Here is a 25,744-nt window from a genome sequence, read left to right on the forward strand (position 1 = left end):
GAGCCGTTGAGAGGCAATAGAAATGCTCATAATCTTGTATCCTGCACCTTTTTTAAATTAGAGCTTTATTATGACATTTGGGCGTGTAGTCTAATATATTTAAATATCCGTTATAGCAGTTTCTAAACCATTTAAAACTCAGTGTTTCAGGAATCGTATTTTAGGGAATTCATTAATTTTTCTTTTTTGTGAGATATTCAGATGGCTACAAATCTCTTGTCTGCCTGTAGAGCTGAGAGATTAATAAAATGGTGTGTTTGTAGGTATATTTTCAAATGTGGCCACCTCCCGCGCTAAGCTAAGCTAACAACGTTCTGACTCATCGTGGACATTATATACGGAGATTGATGTCCATCGTCACATCCTGCTCTCAGAGAAAACGTGCATAACAACATTCCCCAAAATGTCGAACTGTTCCTTTGAAATAGATACGTAATCTACAAAAGCATAATGCATTTTCCAGAAAGTTCTAAATCTGGATTTTCAAAAACATTTTGGCGCTACAATAGTTGTAGTGTTAAAAGGAATTCACTGAATGAAACCGACATGCTTGTTATATACACCCGACACAGCTGATATATTGATTTGTATAAATAATTTGCAATAATTTCATGCATATATGTTTTTAAAAAAAAAGAAAAAAGGTTCATGGAAGCTTTTGTGAAAGTTTCTCAGGAGTCTTTGTTTTTCCTGCTTCTGCTCTGAGAGCAAATGTTTTGAGTCCAGGAGTTTGAGGCTGAAGGTTCTCTTCTGGTAATGATTTGGTTCCCCTTGAGCAGAACATCCTGAACCCTTTTTGTCCCCCGTCTTTGCTGAGAGATCCGTAATGCAGCTGTGATCGATCCTGATGCCTCATTCCTCCTCTTTTGGAACTATGTCGGGGTACCGCTGCACCAGCTCCTCCACCTCGATCACCTCCACCACCAGGTCACGGATCTCCTTGATGCAGCCAGCGGGCTGGACTTCAGTGCTCTCCTCCTCGGGGGGCTCAGAAGGCTGAGAGGTTGCAGCATCTGCCACCTGCACTTCCGTCTGGGCCTCAGGAGACGGCTTGTCGCTCGTGGCTTTGACCCCGACGACATCGACCGAGCTCACAGGTGATCTGCCGACGTCGGAGGTCGTTGAGGCCTCATCCCCGCTGCTCTGTGCTGTTTTCACATCCTCCACGGACTCCACCTCTGACGGGGCCGACTCGCTTCCCACCAACACGTCCATAGAATTGGGGTCTGAGGGGGTCACTGGTTCTGCCTCCTGTTGCCTCGTGCCAGAGCAGATGTCTGCAGATGTGAGTTCGGGGGTTTGACCACTAGAGGGAGCCTCCAACTTGATTTCTGAACTTCCACAGTTTGTCTCTCCTTCACTGCTGGCTGCAGTTTGGGAACCAGTGCTCTCTGCTGAAGGGATTGCTGGTTCATTAGGAGGACCAGAACTTGGTACAGGAGCTTCCATCTGTGCTGCTTCTTCTACATCTGTCTTTATGCTCTCTACAACAACAGGGATTTCTGACAAAGTGACTTCTGCCTCTTTTGGAGCATCTGTCCTCTGCACCTGAGGCTCTGCGACCGTCTCCACTGTTTCTGTTTCGACAGAAATCTCATCCTTTTGGATCACGGCCTCTGGAGATGCTTCTGCGTTGACCTCCTGTGACCCGCTTAGGTCGGACGCATCTGCTAACGCAGGGGTGCCTGCTTCTGCCTCCACGATTTGGAAGACGTCCTCAGCTGCTTCCTCACTGACACTCTGAGCGGCATCTTTTTGTTCAACCTTCCCCAGGGGCGTGTCAATAACGGGCGTGTCAATAACGGGCGTGTCAATAACGAGCGTGTCAATAACGGGCACGTCAATAACGGGCGCGTCAGGCGAGGCTTCGCTCTTCTCCGGCGACCCTTTCTTCGGCGGGCTGCGAGACAGGCCGTTGGCCGCGAGAGGAAACGGAGGCTCGGGCTCAACGGAGGTTTCAGATGAGGAGCCGAGCCCCATGGCCGGGGTGCCCGGAGTGGAGACGGGCGGAGAGGAGAGGCTGGAGCGGCTGGACTGACTCAGCAGGTCTCTGCTGTCTGTGAACAGGTTGTACTTCTTCAGGCTGGCCGCCTCCTTCACCACTGCAGGAGCAAACGGGACAGATTAGAGGTGGAGGTGTGTGTGTGCGTTTGCGTGTGCATGTGTGTGTGTCACCAACTGTGTACTTGTATCATACCTTTGATGACCTCCTTGTCTAGCGATTGCAGGAGGATGCTCTCATAGACATTCTCAACATGGATGTAGTTGGTGTGGTCGGCGTCGACTGACTGCTCGAGACCCTGAAGCTCCTGTACACACACACACATATACACACACACACACACACACACACACACACACACACACACACACAGGTCAGGCTCTGGAACTGTCGTAGCTTTATGAAAAGTAAGTCTCTGTGTGTTTGTGTGAGACTCACAGGTTTGCAGGACGCCAGGTTCTTCTTGATGAAGGGCAGAGTGATGGAGACGAGCGCCTCCCTGGAGATCCTCTTCCTCACTGTGCTGCTGTCATAGTCGTATTGCTGCGGGACACAAAGAAGAGAGACGAGACTCGTCACTTTATGTCAGGTAGGTCTTTTTCTCTCTCTCCCTGCTTCTCGTCTCTAACCCCTCCCCTTCCTCCCGACCATCTCTCACTTTCATCTTACATCTCGTCCCCGTCCCCTGCTCCCTCTCCCCATCCCTTTTCTTGTTCTTCTCTCCCAGCCCTCCCTCTTGTCTCTCAACTCTCTCGCTCCCCCCTTCTCATGTCTTTCTCTCTCTCTCTCGTCTCTCCACCTCTCATCCTCCCCTCTCTTTTACCCCTCATTTCTAGTCTAGAGGATGCGTGTTATGAATTACAATCTGACCTTGAGCACTCTGTGTTTGGCCTTCTCGATGGCAGAGCCGGGGTTATCGGGGTTGTCCTGGACGGCTTTGTTGAGCAGCTGCTCGAACGTGTAGGCTGTGTTCTCAGCCAGCTGAAGCACACACACACACACACACACACACACACACATATAAGATCAGACAGCAGTTAAATGCCCCATACACAGAGCAGAGAAAAAAAAGCAGCTGGAAATCCCATCAGTGTGAAATATCATCAGCAGACTCGTAATGTGTTCACACACTGAAGTGCCGAGTTGATGTGTTGAAGTAACATACATTACAAATCACAATTGTGTCAGAAATGTTGGCTAATAATACGACTCGGCCAGAACAATTCCTCCGCCCACTCTGTCGGAGCAGAAAAATGACAGCTGAGTGGTCTGAAAGGAGGAGAGAGGGAATGAAACCAATCATGCTGTGTGTGTGTGAGGAAGTATTCGGCCCCTTAAGTAAAAGTACCAATTCAATGTAATACTACTCACAAGTAATGGTGTCATAATCCTACTTCAGTAAAGTCCAGAAGTATTAGAGGTAAAGTCAGTAAAATGTCTACTGGGAATTACAAATGTGGTTGTTTTTTCTGTCTAAAATTGGCTTTTGTGTGGTGGAAGTGACAACTCGGAGACATCGGGAACATCACAAGAGGCCCAAAGAGTGCATGTGAGCGTGCGTGTGCGTGTACCTGCTGCAGGTCGATCTGAGCGCTGTGGATCACTCCTGAAATGTTGGAGAAACCAAATCTCTCTTGCAGGTGCTGCAGTTTCTCCTGCAGGGAGCCGATCTTCTGGTAGCAGCCCAACATGTTGGGTCTGGCCATGTCCGCCAGAGCCTGAGAGACGGAGATGAGGGGGTTTAAAGAGCAGGCCGCTGCGCTCATGTAGCCGCGGGTGACACTTATTTTTGAATGGGTGAGCAGAAAAGGAAACCGGCAGCGAAGCTAAACAAATTTGGGCCTAAAAATGACAGATTTGGTACTATTTTCAAATTAGTGGGAATCAATTGTAACAGTAAGAAGTCACATGTTTCTGTGTGTTCTCTTGTTACGTGTCCCCTCTCTATCCACTCGACCGTCTTTTGTATACAGTTGTGATGCAATATTGGAGTATTGTTTTTAGCTGCTTGGATTTTGTAGTGCTGCAGCTAATACATATTTTCAGCATCTATCCACGTGTCAATTTATTTCCCAAAGCCTTCAAACAGCTCGTTTCATCCAACACAAATATATCAAATGTACCGCCGCTATCGCGTACGACTATTCAATGTTGTCTTTATTTTGTTGTTTAGACATATTGTTGGAGTGTCAAAACAATTTTGTATAATGTGGAGCTCTGATGATTTATGAGCTGAAATAGTAACAAAAAAAAGTACAAATGTGTCCGTGTTAAATCAAACAGGCTATCTTTGTGGTGAAAATATATGTTGGGCATAGACACCTTCAGAGGAGGCCTTCATTTAAATATTCATGTAAAAATAATCATCGGGGAAACTCTGCTATATATACAGACGATAGAAAACTAAACCTGCAGGAGGTGACAGTAAAAGATGATTATTCCTCCGTTTATTTGACCATCTTGTCTTATTTACTCATTTTGTATTCATTTTGGATGGAGTTGGTCTTCAAAAACAGAGTAAAAAAATAATGATGATTGACAAACCTTCTTCAGTTCCTCTTTGTTTACCAGCTGCAGGACGTCCTGACACACCTGGTCCATGGCGTGTTCGCTCAGCTGCCGTCCCTCCAGGAAGCCAGAGCTGACCGGCTCCATCAGCTCCTCCAGGACTGAGGCCAGGTACGGCTGGACGGACTCGGAGCACAGCTTCTCCGCCCGCTCCGACACTTTGGCTGCAGGAAGACATTCCAAACGTTTACTCTCACATTTCCTTCACATTCATCGCAGAGGAATGCTGCTCGTCCCGCGTTCGACCTCAAGGAGTGTCAGTCAGCCGCCAAACACTACCTCGGACTCTTTCCTCCAGCTGGTGTCTGGAGTTGAGGATCTGGTCCATGTCGGAGTGGATGAGCACCTCCTGCTGCCGGACTGACATTCGACATTCGTCCTTCAGTGCCGAGAGTCCCTCCAGCAGATGCTCCTGGACCAGGATGTACGCCGCCTCAACCGTCTGGGCTCAAACAAGTCAATTCATCAAACACAGGTCATAGAAATAAAGTTTTCAGCTCAATTCATTTGTTGCTGCTTGAAACTGCTCCATATGAAGATTTACAGTAGAGACCGATTGCAATGCGGGGACCAGCACACAGCATGAATGCATGATTTATTATTTTAGATTTAACTGGGTTAAATGTGTGACAAAACACCATTGAAACGTACATTTACATGGATAAAAATGCTGCTCTTGTGCCAACTTTCAAATTAAAACCGATAACTTTTCATCTGCGTTAACGGTGAGCCAGCAGCAGCAGCATCAGTCACAAAGGACATAACAAAGGTATCAAGTTAACAGTGTGACTCACAGCAAACCAGACTCTCTTCCTCTCCGTCTTCTTGGCTTTGAGGCGAGGCAGCATGTCTTTCTCAAGAGACGGCAGCAGCTGCTCCATCACCACGTTGGCCATCACCTGCAAACACACACAGGCCGGAAATGATTATGATTGTCGTTTCTTTTTGCAACACATCATGAAGCGTTTAAACTGCCTTTAAACACATTCAAGCCCTTTAAAAAATATATCTCAGGTTACAAAAACCCAAAGTGATGTCCGATTATCCATTAACCACTCGAGGTTCCTCTAGTTAGGCGCTAGTTAGTTTGGTTAAAAAAAACACAGATTTGTTTCAGAAAATACACAATAAAATAGAGACAGACCCATAACAATATATATATATATATATATATATATATATATATATATATATATATATATATTAAATATTTTAAATGTCACACAGAATGTATCTTGTTTGTTTTTTTAAACCTAAAGATCCCAATGGAATTAAGACAAGGCCTCAAGGCACTGTTACCATTGATATTGGTCTTTAAGGTTTTCACGTTACCAAATACATTTGGAACGAGAAAAGGCTACGTCTTGTGAAGAAATCTTGCCATTAATATATTTGCAATAGTTTTGCCCAGTTGGTAATCCAGCCTCCATCATATAACAAAAACTAAAAAGAGCTCCGGGTGGATCGGCGTCTAAATACACATCGAGAGGGACAGTGATGCAATACATGTGCCAGATTAGTCTTCATTCAACAGTGCAGAAGTTCATGAGGAAATACTCATGCGAACCCTCCCCCCCACACACACACACTCTCTCTAATTAACTGATTGTAAAGTCTGAGACCTGACTGATTTATGATTCTGGTTATAAGACTGCTCTCAACATTTCATTCATTCCCCACATGTCTCAGCTCTCACTGGGTGTGTGTGTGTGTGTGTGTGTGTGTGTGTGTGTGTGTGTGTGTGTGTGTGTGTTTGATGTACAAGAAGAAAAAAAAATGCAGGTGAGTGAGTTTGAGTGTACTTTGGTGTGTATTTTTACTTCATAACTGCACGCTCAGAGCAGAGAAAACAGGACATTACTGAGCTATGGCCAAAACAAATTTATACGGTGTGTGTCCGTGTATGTGCGTGCCTGCGTGTGTGTGTGTGTGTGTGCATGTGTGTTTGTGCGTGTGTGTGTGTGTGTGTGTGTGTATTTCCTGCAGCAAGTCAAACTTCCTCTCACCTAATTGTGACTAAACACAATGCGAGTGGACGGCAACACAATGGAGCATTTACACCGTCATTATATGGGAGGATTCCTGAAAGAGGACGGAGCGAAAAACAGCCGGAAGCACAGCGGCAGAGCAGAGGAGGAGATGGAAGGAAGGAAGAGAGCAAAAGATAGTAAGGAGAACGCTCTGAGGGAACCCGAGTTCCTCTCGTGTGTTCTCAGTGATTTTTCCCGGCCGCTGGAAGATTACAGCAAACAGAGTGAGAGGATGCAAATGAGCCGGGACTCTGATTAGTACACGCACTTTGTGCAATGTTTCTACTTTCATTTACTTCGAGTTATTTCTCTCTGTTGGCATTTTATTCTTCCTCAAGTTTGTATTCATGTCGTTTAAGTCACTTCCTTTGTGGAGCTCGTTGTAATGTTCTGTTCCTTCCAGGTGCTGTAATGTGTAAATAAAGCTACTTCCTGACTTATGACTGCTCTGCAATACTGAAACACAAAACCTTCAGACCTGTCAATTAAATCCACAGGAAATAAAATATAGAATAATTTATACCATAAATTAATCTGCAATAACCCCAGAGCTGCTGTCATTGGAGCATCTCTGCCTATTCAATGATCATTAATGCGTCTCCTCTGGAGTGCCATCCGATGTCTCAATGGTCATAATCAAAAAGGTCAGAAAGATAATCTTGGATTTAGTCTTTAGCGCTCGTAACATTACAAAATGTTCCACAAGATCAAACAAAAACATCAAAAACAGAAGGCAACGAAATGATGCCTCGGATACAAATGAAAGCGATAAAAGGTCAATTTCTTTAATTGGGCATGTCACAGGTCGCCGTGTAGCCTTTGAAACGAATCCTCCATTCATGGATTCATATTTTAGTATTAGCTTCCATCTGTTACGTATCGCATCGCCTCCAGATTGCTTCAGCAGAACGTGGACTACAAGTCTTTAAAAGTACGCGTGAGCACGCACTCTGTGTGTTTAGTTGTGATCCCTGCAGGAGGAACACATCATCATCATCATCATCATCATCATCATCATCCCTTCACCACTGACACAGTTCAGCCACAGTGCGCTGCTCCCCTGACAGATGTTCTGGTCTCGCAGCGAAACATCTGTTTCATGAACGTTTCCGTCGTCTGCAGGATCGCGTTTATCCGTTTGACAGACGTAAGGGTTCAGCCGAGAGTAAAAGTATTTCTGTCTTTTATTCATCTGTTCTTCAACAGTGAAGCTCTTCTGTGGACTAGAAGTGATCGTACGTTGAGTTTTTGCGAGCAATTTTGTGCAGTTATAGTTTCTGAATTGTCACTTGTTCAATTAAGACGCAATATCAATCTCACGTCTTGTTGTTTTTTATATTATACATACTTGTTGAATGTTGCTACGGTTGTCTTTAATGTCTTTTTTATACATCTTGTTTATTTGTATATTATATGAACAAAAAAATGTACGAGGAGAGCAACGTGTAACCGGAGTCAAATTCCATGTATGTTTACCCACAATGAAGCTGATTGTGATTGTGTCAAGTACAGGGTCAGGTGTTTCAACCTCTCCCTCAATTACCACAATGTTAAGCTATTCCTTTGGTGGAGATGAATTATGTCAACATGTGTTGGCTGCAGGAGGATCAGGTGTCGCCAACGTAACTTCTAGGGTTAGAAAGAAAGCAAAGCAAAGAAGCGTTTTGGGACGTACCCTGACATCGCTCCCTATCAGCATGTCCCAGGCCTCGTATTTGCCTTTGTCCTGTCTGTAGAGCTGGATGGCTTTGAGGAAGGCCTGCACTTCACACGTCTTCTTCTTCAGGAAGTCTGACAGAGAGGGGCGAGATGGGGAGATTAGCAAAACACACATGAACGATACGTCATCCGTGTTCGCTTTATTCCAAGCCGAGATGTGAATGAAATGCTTCGTCAACTCGCTCGACAGCACGGAGCGGAGATGTTCTGCTTTAACTCGATTAAGCTGGCGTGGCGAGTCTGTTGTCATGGCAACTGCCCAAAGTGGTTTAAGTGATGCCATGCAACCTAAATCTGTCTCTCAAACACTTGCGGATGATGATACAGTGCCGTTGCTTCGCAAATCATTTCTGCAGAGTGTAGAATGGATCATTAGTGACCATGTGTTGAAAAATGAATGTCATTTTCAATCAGTTTTATTCCATATCAGTGCAACTAACTACTACCATCATCATCGATTGTAAAATGTCACATAATACTGAAATTGTCCATCACAATGTCTTAAAGTCCATGTTACTGAATAAGCGTCAGAAAACCAGCAAACCTGGAGCCAGTGGAGGTCTGGCACAGTAATATGTTATTAAAAAGCCACTCGGCTCTTGAGTGTGTTTTCGACAACTATGACTGAAACTAAAAAGAAGCCGAGCCTTTTTGGTACGGACTGAAATGTATCAGCAGTGCCAAATATTGAAAACTGCAAAGACCTGAACAATGTCACTTATAATATCTCGTCTGGTTTCTGTTCTTGTGGACAGATAGTTCCAGATTTAGGAAAGTAAGTCAAAGTAAGTAAGTCAAGTCAAATTAAAATAAGCACATAGTAGAAAAACAAGTTGATGATCCTCCAAAGCAAGACATCGCAAAGAAAACAATCCCCAAAGTGCCAGACGATTCCCTCGCCCCCAAAAAGAACAAGAGAGCCACCGTGGCTGAGGATGGCCGACCTGCCGGGGAGCATTGAGATCTTCCCGCAGCGACTCACCTTGGTTCTGGTGTCGGATGCAGTCGGACAGGATGGAGAGGAAGGCAGCTCTTTTGGCCTCTTGTCTGAAGCAGAAGTAGGAGTCTCTCCTGTAGGGCAGACGCAGGTAGACGGGGAACTGTGCAGGCATCCCCGACAGAGGCGGAGTGAAGTCCTCCTTCACGTCTGCAGACAGAAAACATGGGAGGTCAGCTGATGGCGACCACCATGTGACCACCACGGGAAGCCATCGTTTTAGCCACACTGGCAGCTTAACGTCCGGGCGGTTGGTATTTTCTACGCTGCCGTCGTGTGCGTTGTTGTGAATGGATTGTGTGGTTTCACGTCTTCAGCTCGTTTTGAAGCATTAACGCCTCATCACGCATCGTTGTTTCTCAAAGGCCTGTAACCGACTGATCCGAGTGGAGAGAGATGCATGAATGACTTCTCAGCTTCCATGTGTGTTTAAGGCTCTTACCGGTTCAGTGACTGCTCTACGTTGTAAACCACCAAAGCAGAGGAGACTTTGGCCTCCTTCAAGGTGAATAAAGGGCCCTCGGGTAGGATGGCAGCACAGTACGTGCTTCGGAAACAACTAAATATCTCTCTCTTGCTCTACATAAATTGTGCCCATTCTATAAATTATTTAGTACAGTATATTGTGGTTTTCGATGAATATTAAGTTACCTAATAGATACAAATTTTACTTGATGATATTTAGGGATTCCCCCCCAGTGCTTTCTCGTGAATTAAGGTATTCTAACACAATAGGAGGGTTAATTAGCGATCTTTTATCTACGGATCCGCTCGCGCCTCTGACCCGCTGCCTTTGATTGAGTGTTGCACGCCGTTTAGAAACAGGCTAAAACCGGATCACACACACGCAGGTTACTCCAGGTGAGCCCTGTGGTCCGATCCGTCTGTCAGTTCTTCACTCGTGGCTATTTTCTTTTTTTTTGAAAGCCACCCAGTAAATACACAGGAAACAGTCTGGAACAGAGCCTGTCCAAACCTGCCTGCTTCCACACAGAACACCAGTTCTACTGCTGGACACTCGGCACACGGACGGATACCATTAAAAAGGAATATTACACTGAAAACCCATGTTTTCAAACACTTGCAGGCTTGAAATCTCTTCTCTTTTTTTTTAAACGTTAATATCACCACATTTCTTCCAAGTAAAACAATTTAAGCCAAAAACAGTTTCCTGCTGCCAGAGGACACATCATTGTAATAAACACACAGTAAAACTGCAATGTGTGTTTTTTAAATTCATGTATTAGTGAATTAAATCAACCAACATGGTCAAAGTGCTGCTTTGCGCCTGCGTATCTTCCTAAATTCCTTCAGTCTTTCTTGGCTCCCGAAACTCCCACCTGAGCTGCTTTTAGCTCTGTTGAGCACCCGTGGGTGGGAGGTTGTTGTTCAAGATCACAGTGGGAAACAGGTTTCTCTTCTCCTCCAATAAGATACAAGGCTTAAAAAAATATGATCAGAGGGGAGACAGTGAGCTCCATTTTAAGAGCTGCTTTGTCTTCTACGCATGCACAAAAAACCTACGCGAATGTCCAGCGATATGTATGTGGACATATTCTGGATTGTTCTGATAGTTCGTGATGATGATGATAGTAAACTGTAACGTTTTAAATCCATATGTGGAATACTTTTTTTTAAACTGCATATTTTTGTGGATATTAAAAAGGAGGAGAAATATTGACGGATACATATCTAAGTGAGCATGAATCCTGAGAACAAACAGGTGTGAATGATAGCCAGCATCCCTTACTGAGAGCGTGTTTGTGTGCAAAACAGCCAAATGACATCATCGCGTTAAGAAGCTCATCCTCTGCCGAGGTTACTGTTTAGTAAAGATACACGTCTCTTTTCTAAGGCGGCAATGCCCGTGATCAAATACAAGAAGGGATATTCTTTGTGAAGTCCACTGAAACCCAACACACTCATTCATCGGATAGATGACAAATTAAGAGACAATCTTAACCAATTTCTGTTAGCGGACATTAATATTGAGAAGATCTAATATGCTCTAAATCAGTGGCGGAGGATAAACTCAGATCCTACAGGAACAGTGAATAGACAACATATATATTTTTATCTCTGCCAGGAGATCATGTAATATTTGGTCGTGCTCAAGGTCACACTTTTTGGAAATTTATTTCATTGATAAACACATTTTATTGACAGCTTTACAGCGTCTTTACCTGCTGACTCCACACTACTCTGACCCGGCCCGCTGCTTTAGTTTGGACTCTACGGATTACGAATTGTTCCTCTTTCAATTGCATGTACACATGTATGTATTGTTATGTACGTTTCTACTTTAATATGGATTCGCTCTGCATTGTTGTATTTCACTGTGTCTGCTCCAAAGAGATCTTTTACTCACTGGTGTCATCAGGGAAGCACGTGTCCACCATGGCCATGTACTTGTCGTCTGAGGTCAGGACAGTGCCCCCTGTGGGCAGCAGCGTCTGACGGGGAGGAATCCCTTTCACAAAAGTCTGGTGGAGGAGGACAGGAGGAAAAGAAAAAACAAACAACGGAGATGAAATGTGTCCTTTTGTACGGGAATGTGTCGACACATCAACGTGACGCGTTGGCGCTCACCTCCAGGCTGTCGTGACACTCCAGGCAGTAGTTGGCTCTGACCACCACGTACCTCTCCTTCCACTTCCTGGTCTCATCAAAGAAAAGGACACACTCCTCATACAGCACCTCGCCCTGCTCAGGAGTCCCCTGCTCAACACACACACACACACACACACACACACACACACACACATACAATGAACACTCAGCTAAAAACGTGGCAAGAATTTGATTTTGTCCTCTGAATTCCCTCTGCAGTAAACATCTTGTGTATATTTGAGTGTGGCCGTTATAACACTTTAAGTTTTTAACCCAACCCTCATCCAGAGAAACAGAGACACTTTTTTCTGAAGAAAAGATAGTGTTGTTGAATTTGTAAACGTCGTTTTTCGATTGGAACATTGATGAGGCCGACACTTCAAAACACGGACAGATAAATCAAGAGTGACAAAGTGCACGCCAGGATATGTTTTTTTTTAGACTTGTATGCATTAACTTTGTTAGGAGTTGAATCAACCAATCAGTCGTTTTGTGTAACAAGGGTCTACCCCAGTTGGATGCAGGAGGTTCCTGATCGGATGCATGACCCACCTCAACTGGCTCACAAGTAATCATTATTAGTTTATGAAACAATTGAATTAAGAGATTGGCTCTGATAAATACCTCAGCTTGGCCTTTTTTGATAAGTTCATTCACAAGATTGGACGACTGGGAAAAAAAAGTGGGCCGAAAAACATTGTTTACTTTCATTTTCTGATCATTATTTCTATTTGATTGTTTTCTTATCAGCCCTTTCATTAGTGAGTCTGAACATAATCCCGCTGTCGGCTTTTAGTCACAGCTTCCAACGCTGTAATTTAGTTGACTCCTCTCTGCCTCACACAGCTGGATGACGTCACAGATGTGAGTCACACCTGCACATGTGCTTACTGCTGCAGTTACTCGGCCAACACTGATTCATTGGACCCATTCTTAAAGAGCGAATGCTGACACGTACCCTCTGTTTGAGCAGCTGTGTGATCTTCTCTTTGTGCTGCTCCAGATCGTCTTCTACCTCGGAGAAACGAGCCAGAGAGAACTGCTTTGTGTAGTACGGACTGAACTCCTTTAGCTCGGCCTCGGCCTGGCCTGCAGGAACACACAGAGAGGAAGAGGAGGAGAAAACAACAACGGTCAGCGACTGGTTTCAGCACTTGAGGATGGGCGTTAAATACTGAGCCAGAGCATTTCAAATGGGACTCCTAGTCGGGTTTCAGCCCGACAATAAGAACGAGGCCGCTGCGCTGGGGGGCATGTTTTTCTCAGGTAGAGGATGAAATATGAACCAGGAAATCCAGTCTGAAAACTTCTTAAAAACACAAAGACGCCTTATCTGTGATTCCCTGAGACCAGATTCTACTGAGAAGTGTAATTCACAAACTGTTGTCACGAATGACCGGGGCGGGGGGAAATGTGTGTTAGGGTATTATTTATTTATATATATATATATATATATATATTCTGGAGAAATGGAAGAAAAGAAAATCTTACACACACACACTTCTTTAAAACAGAACCTGAGCTCATCTCTACGCTCATTTTCCATCTCTTCCTCGCCGCTGAGACATGCCAAAGTCTTCCTCCAGCCTGGATAACAAACACCAGATGATATCACGCTGTACCCGAGGGGATCTCTGCAGAATACTGTAATTAGGACGCGGAGGCTGCGGCTGCTGGTGTGTCTCTCTCTCTCTCTCTCTCTCTCTCTCTCTCTCTCTGGATCGTGTGAGTAACTTCTATCCAGATTACAAGCCTCCAATCAGACTCTGCGTCCACGACTCCGAGGCGACTCTCACCACATCAACCAGAGGCCTCTCGCTCCGTCCCTCCTGTGGTCCGTCAACCTTACGAGTGCAGCTGGCAGAACACTCACAGGATCACTGAGACAAAAGACAATGCTCTCCGTTCCCGTTTGAACCAGGCCAGGGATTCAGTTTCTTAGGAAGAACCCAAATCAAAGACAGCTCTGCCAAAGTCGCTGCGGAGCGTCCCCTATTTTCTGTCGTCTCTCTGCACGGCCATAAACCACATCACAAATACAACATTCAATGAGTATTTACGCAGCCTTAAAGGCTCAATATCCACTATTAGAGGTAATTCCCAGTGACACAGCCTCCACTTAATGGATAAACGTGCCTGAACAGGCGGCTGCTGTGTATTGTCTCCTTCACTGTACAGTCAGTGTTGATGTCGGGGTCGACGGGCTCTGTCATTATCTCTCTGGGATGTTTTACAGCAGACTCCACGTCACTATGGTAACAGAGGCTGTGGTGATCCGTCACACCGTGTGTCTGAGTTAGAGTCGAATTTAGAAAACGGAGTCAATCGTTTCTGTGGCTCAGATACAGGGCAGAGCAATAAATCCACGATCACTAATTTACCCACTAATCAAAATGTAATTAGGGTATTAGTTTGCAGTTTCATGGACTAGTAATACACAATATACATTCAGATATGTTACAGAGGATAATTAATAGATTAATTTGTAGCTATTTGTTATTAATAATCTCATTAAAAAGCATTCAACATCCAAGGGACATACATTAAAACTATGGCGCGAATCCAATAAAAAAATTAAAATTAAAGATTTCAGGCAAACCCTCAAATGTTCCCCTTTAAATGTATTTATTATTAAGGTCAAAATGTGGGTTAGCTGTAATTTCATATTGCAGATATACTGAGAGGGTTATTAACGCTTCAAAACTTCTAGACGATGCAGAAAAGCCATGAAAAAGACATCCTTAATTTAAACTTTAACAATATTCCAGAGCCTGAATGCAAACCAAAGTCCCAACTTTAATAACACCTTGAATTGATGTCAAATGTTTCAAAGTGTGTGAATTAGGGTCATGACCTGTGTTTTTAAGACACATTTCTGGCCACCAGACCAAGCATTTATTCACACATTTAGATGTTCATAGATTAGTGTTTGGTGAAGGATTAACGACGGGGATTTGAATGGTTGTTCACAGTAAAGCTAAGGCTGTTTGGAGCTGTGGATGGAGGATCTCAGGGGGCCTCCTTGTTTTTTCCTCAGTCCGAGACAATGTAGTGTGTGTAAAGAGGTTTGCTCCGTGTCTCGTCTCCCCATTGACCCGACGAGCCTTCCGCTTATCCCTCCACTGATCAGCTATCGGCAGAGTGGATATCCTGCGTGGGCAGTTTCCATTTCCTGGCCGGTAACACTCCACAGGGATGCCTTTTCATTGGTGGATGGTGGTTTTAGAAGGTCCACTGGATGCTCAGTTCGTCTGGACCAGAAACAACACCGAGCCGGATTTCCATCTACGTTTCTGTGGATATTTGGGGGCAGAATTCAAACGTCTTGCTGACCCCCCCGGCCTCTTCTCTAGTGGCCCCATCAGTCCAAAACAAAAAGCTCCCCAGAGGTTGAACCCTTTCTGTGAACACTTCTTCGCGACCTTCACTGGTTAGCGGTGGCCGCCCACATCCGCTTCAAAACATTGGTACTTGCGTACCGTGCTGCGAACAGATCGGGTCCGGTCTACATCCAAGACATGGTCTAACCTCACACCCCACCTCGCTCACTTCGCTCTGCTTCTGCCAATCGGCTTGTAGCTCCGTCACTACGAGCTAAACACTCAAAGTCACGACTGTTTGCTGTGCTGGCTCCTCATTGGTGGACCGGGCTCCCCATTGACATCAGGACAGCAGAAAGTCTCTACATCTTCTGTCGCAAACTAAAAACACATCTTTTTCGACTTTACCTTGAATAGGGAAGGTAGAGCCGTAGTAGCACTTTAGCAGCACTTAAATGGTTCTCACTGATAGCACTTTGTAGTTTAACTTTATTGAATAATCTTGTTGTTCTGAGTCTTGACTCATGGTTTAATGCACTTATTGTAAGTCGCTTTGGATAAAAGCGTCAGCTAAATGACATGTAATGTAATGTCAGGACACAATATCAACTTTACACGGGAGATATTTAAATCCAACTGTAAAGTGGGTGATCCACGATGATGTTACATGATCCAAATCTGTATGAAACACTGAATGTCTCCAATGCACACTGAAGGATGTCAGGTCTCATGGGCTGCATGTCTTGATATAAAACCGGTTGGGCACGCCGATCATTACCAAGAAAAAAAAAGGTGCACAGCTAACTTTTCCCTTTTGCATTAATAATCCCTAAAAGTCTTTCCTCTAGCACCACACACGCTTTACATTTTTGGTTTGGATCTAAGAACTGTACTGCAAGAAATTCTGGAAAAGTGAGAAAAGGTAAATATACCCTGGCAGCTCATATATATACACTGTACTGGCATAAAGGACAGACTCTGCTTGTGTGACCGTCAGTGCAGCCTGCTGTGCTACTTCTGCACAACACCACCCAGTCAGGGTGGGGGTTCACCTTCTTGCCAATAAAGAGAAGCTGCGAGTCACGCAGGGAGTATTAGAAACTCTTACGGACACAAGGGACGTTGTATTCACGCCCTGGACAGAAAATTTATTTTATTTGAGAGCTGGTCCTTCCGAGGTTTGATCTGCTCTGGACGCCAGCTGTGAGACACACGTTTTCGTGGTATAATTGACTCTTTCTCTGCCATTTGAGAAACGCGCCGCACAAATTCAGGAGTTGAGGAGCAGCCTCTGCTTTAGTGACCCTTCCTCCTCCGAGTTCATGTTGCTGCTCCCGAGTTAAAGATGATGGCTCGGCTGCCGTTCATGCAAAATATCTCCAGCTGCCATTTGTTTAATATTTCACTTTTTATTGTTATGCAAAAGGTACTGTGTGAATATTATCCAGGGGGAGGGCCTTCTCACCCAAGTCATGTTTTCTATTTCAATATTTATCATTATAAATTGTATATATAAAGTAATAACAATTCTAATGATTGATTTCATTCTAATAGTAAACAAAATATGACCATATTTCCTAAATTGTGATGTATCACCAATGTATTAATGACAGTTTTGAGAAACACCGAATGCGCCTGCATCACCAATCAATACATGTAATTGTATCATTTAAATCATATACAATTGTAAATTGTCCACAAAATCAATTGAGAAACAATGTATGCATAAAATGACTTCTTTTCTTTGTATGCTGAGGAACGAGTTGAACCATAAGGCCCAACCCCTAATCAGTTCACTACAGTCCCTCAGAAATCTGTTTGGGCCAGACAACTTGTTCTTTTTTAAACAAAACAAACCATTAATCATTCAAATAAATCACTGATTCCTCACAATTACTGCTTTGCTTTTGTTTCCAAGGGACACTTCTGATTAATCAGCATGCCTGTAAATGAGCCAGTAGGCCGTCTGTCTGCTTGTCTGTCTGCTTGTCATTCGTGTCCTGGCACGAGTAGAGAACCTCTGCACAGATAAAGACTGAATATTGTGCAAAGCAGCAAATGCACATTGTGAAGACATTAAAACAAAGCAAAACAAAAACAGACATAAAAGCAACGCGAGTTGGACCGAGTGGACAGACATGGCCTCTCAACATACTGGCACATGAGGGATGAAGTGGTGGAGCCATTTTAACCACACACTGCGATTATATGTTTGTGATATGATGCTCCCAGTTGGAGTCAGACATGAGAGTGGGAAGTTTAATTATCAATACATCTGCATAGTTTCAACGCTCAGATGGCTGCTGAGTGACTTTTTCTGATACGTGGTGCTTTTTAACCAGACAAAGCCTCAAATGGTCATGTGATTTACCATCGACTGTATGTCGCTTATCACGTGCAGGAGCCTATCCCAGCATGCACTGGGCAACCAGTTTAGATTAACGATCAAGGAGAACACAACTTCTCGCGTCTTGGACCACCAAGTTGTCAATGGGCATCCATCAAAAGCGGTTTGGATTGTTAATTTGCACCGCCGGCGATATTTGGAAGCTGGCGAGCATGCGCAAGACACCCCTCTCTACATATTGGTGTATTCTCAGCAAATTATAACTTTCTTAATTCATTCATGGTATTTAACATCCAACTATGACTGTTAAGAGTTTATCACATTGTGGGACTCAGACAGGACTGAGGTCAGAGGTCATAAAAGGCCCAACACTAACAATTCAAATGTGTCTTCATCTGCGAGGGGACCTTGACAGACTGCCGACTGAATACTTGAAATACTGCAGGTTAGCGTCTGACTACGTGCAGCACAGTATGTGACACCTGTTGGCACTTTCACAAGAAAAGTAAGAGCCACACCTGCGGACTAATCTACGATGAAGGCGGAGCTTAATTGTGAAGACAGAATAATCCTGCGGTGCGTAAAGGATTGCCTTTTTAGCTACATTTGTACAACTTTTGTCAGAGAGATAATGCTGTTGAATAGTTGTTGTTTTTTAATATGGGGGATGATAGACTTTCCATCTTGCAAAGTTGCATTTGACAGCTGCAAACTTTTTGCCGGTAACTCTTTGAGCAAACAAACCGGCATGCGAGTGCAAATGCGAGTCTGGCAAACATGCCAGCCTGTGCTCGAACAGAAACGTATGCTGGAATGTGAGTGTTTGGTATGTGAACTATGAGTGAGAGTTGTGTGAAGTGATTCAGCAGCAGCTTGACTCACAACTCCCCCCCCCCCCCCCCCCCCTCTCTCACTCACCCCTCCCCCGCTTTACTGGAGAAACCTGCTCTTTCACCTTCACAAGAGTCCCAGCAGGTTTCGTGGCCTTATGTTTAAGTCTCAGAGATGTTTAAACTGTGCCTTGTGAACCAAATATGTTTTATCAATTTTAGCCTCAAGGCCAAAACAACATGCAGGTGCTATTTCACACAGGAAAAGTCATTCTATTGAATGAGTGCAGCAATTGTCCAAGCGGTCACATACTACCGAAATACAAGCATGAACCACATGACGATGGTACGCAGCGTCTCATTAAAGAGTGTGAGACATGGACATGGACATGTCCGCACTGGTCATCTGTTTTCACACACACGATGACTAAATGAACAAGTATGCACAACCCCTGCTGAAATCTCTTCAACAGTTTTAAGCTAGAGACGTCCCACACGGCACGTCAGCATCTCATAAATAAAGCATATTCAAAAATGTACAATAAAATGCTCAGAAATGATTGATGTTTATTTTGCACATGTAAGGGCACCATGTTGCTGCTCAGACGAGTTTGTGAAACTGAGAAGTTCAGAGAAGAGACTCTTTGTGTTGTCAGGAAACACCCGAGACATCGAGCAAGTCCCTGCATGGCAGAAAAATGTTGGAAAAAGACGTGTGTGTGTGTAATTTGGGGTTTTCAATACATATCCATGGAAACATGTCCACGCTCCTCTCCAGTTCAGCCCGTAGCCCATCTTTCGATCATGACTGTTTCTGTATATAAATGACCAGTAATAGCAGTTATGCAAACTAACCTCTTTCAACCACATATTTCAAAAGCTGAAAAGGTAAGTCAATTCATCAATTAGTCGATCAACAAAAGATTCCTTCGGCAACCATCAGCAGAGTCAGTGCGGAGGTGCTTTTGGGCCAACGTGCTCCCAATGACGCCGCTAGCAGGTGAAATTGTTGACCAGATGATTGGTCCCCTCCTGTCCCCTCGTATCCTCTCTCTCGGTCTCTCCTGTAACCCGTTCTCCTGTAATCCGGCTCCCAGGTTGCGATGCCAAATTTCCTGGTCAAAACCAAAGATGGTGGCCGGGCATGACTCCTTGCTCGTTTCATACAGCAAAAGGAAACGTGTAAACATGTTTTTGTGGTTGAAAGTTGAGTTGGTGGTGCAGCAAAATATTTTCCGAGGACTCTAGAAATTGATTCAGTGCTCAGTGTAGTTGAAAAGGACCTTGTGGGTTTTCTTACAGATGGTCAGGGATTCCTCTCAGACAAATGGATGTTTTGCTCCAAGACAAGAGAGAGGGGGGGGGGGGGGGGGGGGGGGGGGAGGGGAATAGTCAATAAAGATTAAGAGCTGCACTTGGAACTGTTAAACTTCGATAAACTTCCCTCACATGGTTTTACTGCCCTATATCAGAGCAGAGGCGCTGCATCAGATGGGCGTCGCCATGCGAGAGCTCTTCTGAAACAATAATGAACTCATCTGTCCGGTAGCGGCTTTTTACGAGCTGCAGAGCCTGTTTGACGCTCCAATACCATCATACCCGGGTGATGAGGAGCAAGAGCGTCCGGAGAGGCAGTCCCCCCCCCCCCCCCCCCCTGTTCATGAGAGGCCGTGTTTGCGCTCAAAAACAAGCCGAGTCCAGACGACGTGATCTGGAACTGCATTTAACACCGGTAAACTGACCGCATCGCCGCACCCTTTAAACCATGATGCTTGACATAAAAGAGGGAAACGAGAGTGAGATGAGAATCAGTGCGTGTGTGTCAAGGACAGAGCTGGAGGATGCGGTTAGCTTAGCTTAGCATGAAGACGGGAAGCAGTCCAAAATTAGAAAACTACACCCATCCACACGTCTCAAGCTCACGGATTAACACATGTAGGCCTACTGTATCTCATTTGTTTAACGAATCACAATATCCGACTACATGTGACAACTTGTAGCTTGTGGAAGGATACGCCGTTATCCATCAAGAAATAGTTCCAGCACGTAACTCTCCCTTCAAACACAAACTGCTCGTCTCTGTTCATTTTTGTTTATGAAAACAAGCAGCAGAGAGCGTTATAATTAGTGAGCTTTAGTGGTTGCCAATTATTTATTTTTGTTTGTTTTGGAGCCAACTGTTTCACCCTTTAAGTGAGAACATGTGTGTGTGTGTGTGTGTGTGTGCGTGTGCGTGTGCATGTACAGATACATAAGTACATACTCTCCTGGCTACTCAAGTGTCAAGGTGGACTGTGTTTGAATAGCAGCATATTTGCAGTATTTGCATTGTGTACAGTGGACACTCAGGCAGAAGAAGTAAACAACAGGTGGGTTTCCAGCACCGAGCTTCAGCAGCAGCTTCCTCTCTTTGTGGAGAGCAGTGAATTCAGATGTAAAGGGGGGGGGTCTCACAGTCTCCCAGCTCCTCTGAATATCTGAGGGGTTGTGTAATGGCAGCTGGAGTGACACAGCATGAAGAACTGCAGCCTGCCAGCAGAAACCAAAGAATCTCTACAACTACTCCATGTTAGTGAACTCAAAGTTACAATCATGGTTTTTTCACTGGAACTAAACTGTCCTGACATTTCAATGGCACCGACACACTCAATGCTGTTTCTTTTCTTGTCTGGGTGTCTTATAAACTGGACAGATGATGGAGCGCTGCACACTGAGCCGGGCTGACTTTCTTTGAAGCATTGTGGGAGACAAACAAGTCGCAGTAACACATCAGATGCACAGTGAGAACGTAATAAGAGCAGAGAGCTGCAGGACTCGAACTTTAGTTAAAGTCTAGCGGTGCTGTGGAGCGGTTTTTCAACAAGTGGCTCCCCATTTTGTTTATTTGAATAGACAAGACGCGCAACCCTGCCAAAGGTTTCACACTACAGGTGGCAGTAACGCGCCAAGAAACACAACAATGCACCAACAACAGGCAGAAAAGAAGGAAACTGAAAGCTGGTAAACATGGAGGTTTTTTTTCAACTTAATGGAGGAAAGATGTTTCATGGAAGAAGGGAATGCATAAAGCTCAACACACGCAATGTGACTTGGTGAGCAACACTGAACATAAACAACGGCACCAGAGTACCCGCAACTGTTAATGTTGTCAGTCACTTTGACACGGTGAGTTCCAGCAGAGCGCGTCAACCTGCCTGTTTATTGTCGTAGGGAAGAAGAAGTCCATCATGCGATACGCAAACTGGAAATACTCAACGTTTACCCAATGAACGGCTTTCACAGCCGTGACCGCTGCAGTGGCTGACGTTCCGCTTCAGAGCAGTCCGGAACCAGAACCGGCTTGAGGACGGGCCTCCTGCGCCCATCCCAACACAACAATGAGTCACTGATGTGATGGTGATGGTGAGCAATGGTTTTGGGGAAACCGCTCAAACCGTTGAGTAATGCAGAAACCCTTCAGAGCAGACAGCAGATGTTGAGCTCCCGCGTTTGTTCCCTTTGGACATATGCAGAGGATTAACACGCATCACCGCTCCGCCAGATGTTCAAGACGCTAGGAAGCGGCATTGTTGTGCTCCACATCTAGACCAGTGGTTTGGTGTATTCCTCTACCGAGGACCCACATGTTCATAGTCTCGAACTACGTCTCACAAACTCTGTTGCTGCTGCTGGGAGATTTTAGTGTGGAAAAAAATAAGCCACGAATTTATGAAGCACGGACACACGTTGGAGCAATTAGTCAAATGTGGCCTCCGCAACCTCATTATCATGTATTCAAAGTGGGTGTTGCGGATTTTAATTCCAAGCACAAGTCGCTCACAACTGCAAGGCCTATTGTCTCTCCTCCTCTTTTCATATCCAGTCTCAATCGCAGCGCTGTGCGTGCCAAATACGTTGTTCGGGCAATCGTGTACCATCAGATAAGAGTTAGAAATCAACATCATAGAGCACAAAGTCAAAGAGGACAAATGTTTGGAGTAACAAGCCTCGTAAATCACATGTAGCCTGAGATCCAACCCAACCCAGTACACTATACCACCAAATATTCAACAGATTCCTCCGTACACACCCACCAGGGTGGGGTACCCTGCACCACACAAACAGAGAGAGAAAGAGAAGGGATCGTTTTCACCGCAAGTAATGTATGCACGGTGTCACCGCTCTGGGTTTTGCCTCCACTTAACCGCCCAGAAAGGAAAAACTGACGAGGCAACCATGAGAGCGCATGGCTGGTCCCCGCAGCGCGAGCAGACGGAGCTGCACAAGCCACAGCTATCTGGCCTGCAAGAGATAAACGGCACCCAAGGGACCCCATTAAACAAGAGCCTGAGAGCTGGCTTCCTCCAACCTTGACCACGTACACACACACACACACACACAAATGGCACATTGTTTGTGGGCTAATGTGCGAGACCCAGCAGGCCGAGAGAGGGATCTGAACAGTGACAACCAAAATATTCAAAACACATCTCTGTGATCTTCCCTTTCACGTAGGACACGTTCTGGGCAAAGTATGGCACAGGATCAACATTTTTTACTTTCCCATTCCCAAGTACAATACTCTGTAACCACGGCAACAGCCGAGGCAACCGGTGTCAACATCGACAGCAGACACAGAGGCATTTTCACAGGCGATTATTTATCTATTATTGAGTCCAATAATATCCAGAAGGACCTGATTATTCTGCATTTTTTACAATGATTGTTGCCATTTTAGTCTTTGTTCTCTTTTGTTTATGCTTCGCCCTTTTTCCCCTCAGCTTTCTCTGACTTTTCACCTTTATTTTGTTCGTTTACAACGACGCGGTTTCGCTGAGCGCTGACCCCCGCCTGTTGTTCACGTGACCCAAGAAGCCAAAATGGCTTCGATCGGGTCACGCCGGGTGTTTCCAGATCCAAAGAATGAAGCGCTGGAACTCTCTGATCATCGTAGCAAAACAAAAGGCTGTTCGATATCTGTCTATATACTTCAACTGGATGCAGACAGCGGGGTAAAACATGAGGATTATTTTTAAAAAGTACGTATTTTTCCTCATAGCCCCACCTGACTGTGGCCGTACATTCTGATGGATTCATCGGAAGCTAAATTGATCTCTGCAGCGAGCGGAGCATCCATCCATGCAGGACACAGACGCATCCACACCAGAGCTGCAACAACGCCACGATTCATCAAAAATGTATTCGTTGGCAACATATCAAAACGTTTGGCTGCTTAGATGTGAAGATTTGCTGCACATTCACTCCTCTCACATTGGAGTAAATATGGAATATTTGGGAGTAAACAAGAGCTCTAGCTCGACAAATATCGGGATGGGTTCTTACTGCGTTCTCATGTTTCCTGGACTAATCGTTTCATTGAGAAAATGACAGTTGAATCGATGATGAGAGTAATCAATAGTCGCAGCCCTGATCTAAATACACACCTGAAAAACATACAAGTACATAAAAGTCTCCAGTCAGCTGGTATCTGCTGAGGGCCTGCTGGCGGTCTTATCCTCTCTCTCTGTTATGCCGACATGTTCAGTGGATACTGACGCAGCACCACAACCTGCATGCACACAACACTGAGCCGCATCAACAACCGTGCAGAGGTTTGGCATTTCAATGAATCCTTAGTTCTTAGCCCTCATCAGTAATATCTACAGTGATGTCCCAAAAAAACATTCATATTGAGCTTTTTTTCTCATTTGGTAATGGTGCAACAAAGCGGTGGGACAAACTTCAGCCACCGGTTGGTCACCAAACAAACTGAGGGATTCTGCCTCCGGCCCCCACGGAGCTCGTATCTACATCGTATCTACATGACTGTGATAATATGGTCTCCAAACGTCCTCGTGATTCATCTCCCGCATGCACATTTAACACAAATGAAGCAGCGATCAAAAGCAACTTTGGTGTCTCGATGTGGGCACACGCAGCATCCCTTCATGAACACCTGCTAGCATCTCCGCCTCTCTACCTACCGCACTCTGTGTGTGTCACAATTACAACAAACAGACAGACAGGCACCCTTTGTCCACTCACCATATCTACCCAGGGACACACCCAGAGGACACAGAACACAAAGGGGTTCCTGGGCTTGGCACTAATGTCCCGTCTCACTTTTCTTTTCCACCTGCAGGACTGGAAAGGCAGGAGTGACCGGATCAGCCCTTTGGATAGCTGAGCTGAGAACACTGACAGCAGGTGTTGAATCCCCTCCTGGGTTCATCCTGCTAGAGTCAGACCAAACTGAGCGCACGGATTAAAGTCTAGAGGAGAAGATATGTCTGTGGAAAACGTACAAGAAAACCAGGCAGACGGGGTTCCAGCAGCCCTGGCTGACAGATTCATATATCTGGGAAATAAGTTCAGCGTCAATGTTCCACAGAAACTCTCGGCTGAGGGGACATCGACACGGTGAGACCAGATTTCAATGAGATTCCCGATTCCCGATCAATCGGGAGAGAAGATTACATTCACAGAACCCCGCCGAAGCGCGACTCCCTGATTGAACTGCCCATTCCCACTGACCATCACTAACACTCAGACACGGAGCTCCACGGGAACGCACCGACAGAGAAGTGGAAGTTTCACTGTAGACATCCACGGAGATCGCGTGTTGAAGGAAACGCAGTGCGTCCTCGCCGCGTCGCTCCAAAACGCGCTCCAAACCGTGAATGTTTGTATTGTTATTTATCATGCGTATTTAATATATATATATATATATATATATATATATATATATATATATATACACACATATATGTGTATGTTTATTTACCTTTGATGTAGTTGCATTTGGTCTCATCCAGCAGACTGGACGCGGAGATCCCCATGGCGCTGCTGCTGCTGCTGGGAAAGGATCCACAGGTTAGGGTTCCGTCCTCAGGTAGCGTACAAACACCGACAACATCGATCTGCAGCAGCGGTGAGAGAGGGAGAGAGGGAGGAGGGACACGCCCTCTTCCTCTTCTTCCTCCTCCTCCTCCTCCTCCTCCTCCTCCTCCTCCTCCTCCTCCAAACATTGTTCCATTCAGTGACGCTCAGTCAGAAAATAAGCCAGCTCACTTTTTCTCCCCTGATCGTCACCCATGCTGCTCCGGGGGTTTGGCTACTCCAATTACGTCATCCAACAGCGATTCGATGACGTGTGGGTTGGACGACATTCAATTTAATTTCAATAACATATCATGAACTAGTTGAGGGTGATAGGTTCTGAAATGTGTGCTCTCAGATAGGTTGCTTCGAAACAATAATAAGTCATCTTTTGCAGTGGTGAAAGTACACTTTCTAAAGTACTGTGTTTTACTTGTGTATTTACATGTGATGTTACTTTATA

At 45.0% G+C, this 25,744-nt stretch overlaps 1 protein-coding gene across 1 annotated transcript; it reads right to left on the minus strand.

Annotated features, from left to right (window-relative positions):
• Positions 1-63: 63 nt before the first annotated feature.
• Positions 64-25,367, minus strand: niban1a (niban apoptosis regulator 1a). Its single transcript, XM_034531526.1, has 14 exons — positions 25,187-25,367; positions 12,885-13,015; positions 11,906-12,034; positions 11,685-11,799; positions 9,302-9,466; positions 8,276-8,391; positions 5,365-5,469; positions 4,850-5,012; positions 4,547-4,734; positions 3,574-3,720; positions 2,873-2,983; positions 2,441-2,545; positions 2,198-2,309; positions 64-2,102 (listed from the first exon to the last, which is right to left on the minus strand). Exons 1-14 carry the CDS (start codon positions 25,239-25,241, stop codon positions 853-855), a joined length of 2,892 nt encoding a protein of 963 aa, XP_034387417.1. The 5' UTR covers positions 25,242-25,367; the 3' UTR covers positions 64-852.
• Positions 25,368-25,744: the final 377 nt, after the last annotated feature.

The sequence above is a fragment of the Cyclopterus lumpus genome, chromosome 4, assembly GCF_009769545.1.
Source record: "Cyclopterus lumpus isolate fCycLum1 chromosome 4, fCycLum1.pri, whole genome shotgun sequence".
In the NCBI taxonomy this organism is placed as follows: Eukaryota; Metazoa; Chordata; class Actinopteri; order Perciformes; family Cyclopteridae; genus Cyclopterus; species Cyclopterus lumpus.

What these genes read in the sequence shown, in the direction of transcription:
- niban1a (XM_034531526.1), bottom strand. Translation starts at nt 25,241, where the DNA reads ATGGGGATCTCCGCGTCCAGTCTGCTGGATGAGACCAAATGCAACTAC. An exon ending in GGAAGAGAGTCTGGTTTGCT is followed by an intron (nt 5,013 to 5,364) that starts GTGAGTCACACT and finishes GTTTGAGCCCAG; the next exon opens with ACGGTTGAGGCGGCGTACAT. An exon ending in GCTGGAGGAAAGAGTCCGAG is followed by an intron (nt 4,735 to 4,849) that starts GTAGTGTTTGGC and finishes GTCTTCCTGCAG; the next exon opens with CCAAAGTGTCGGAGCGGGCG.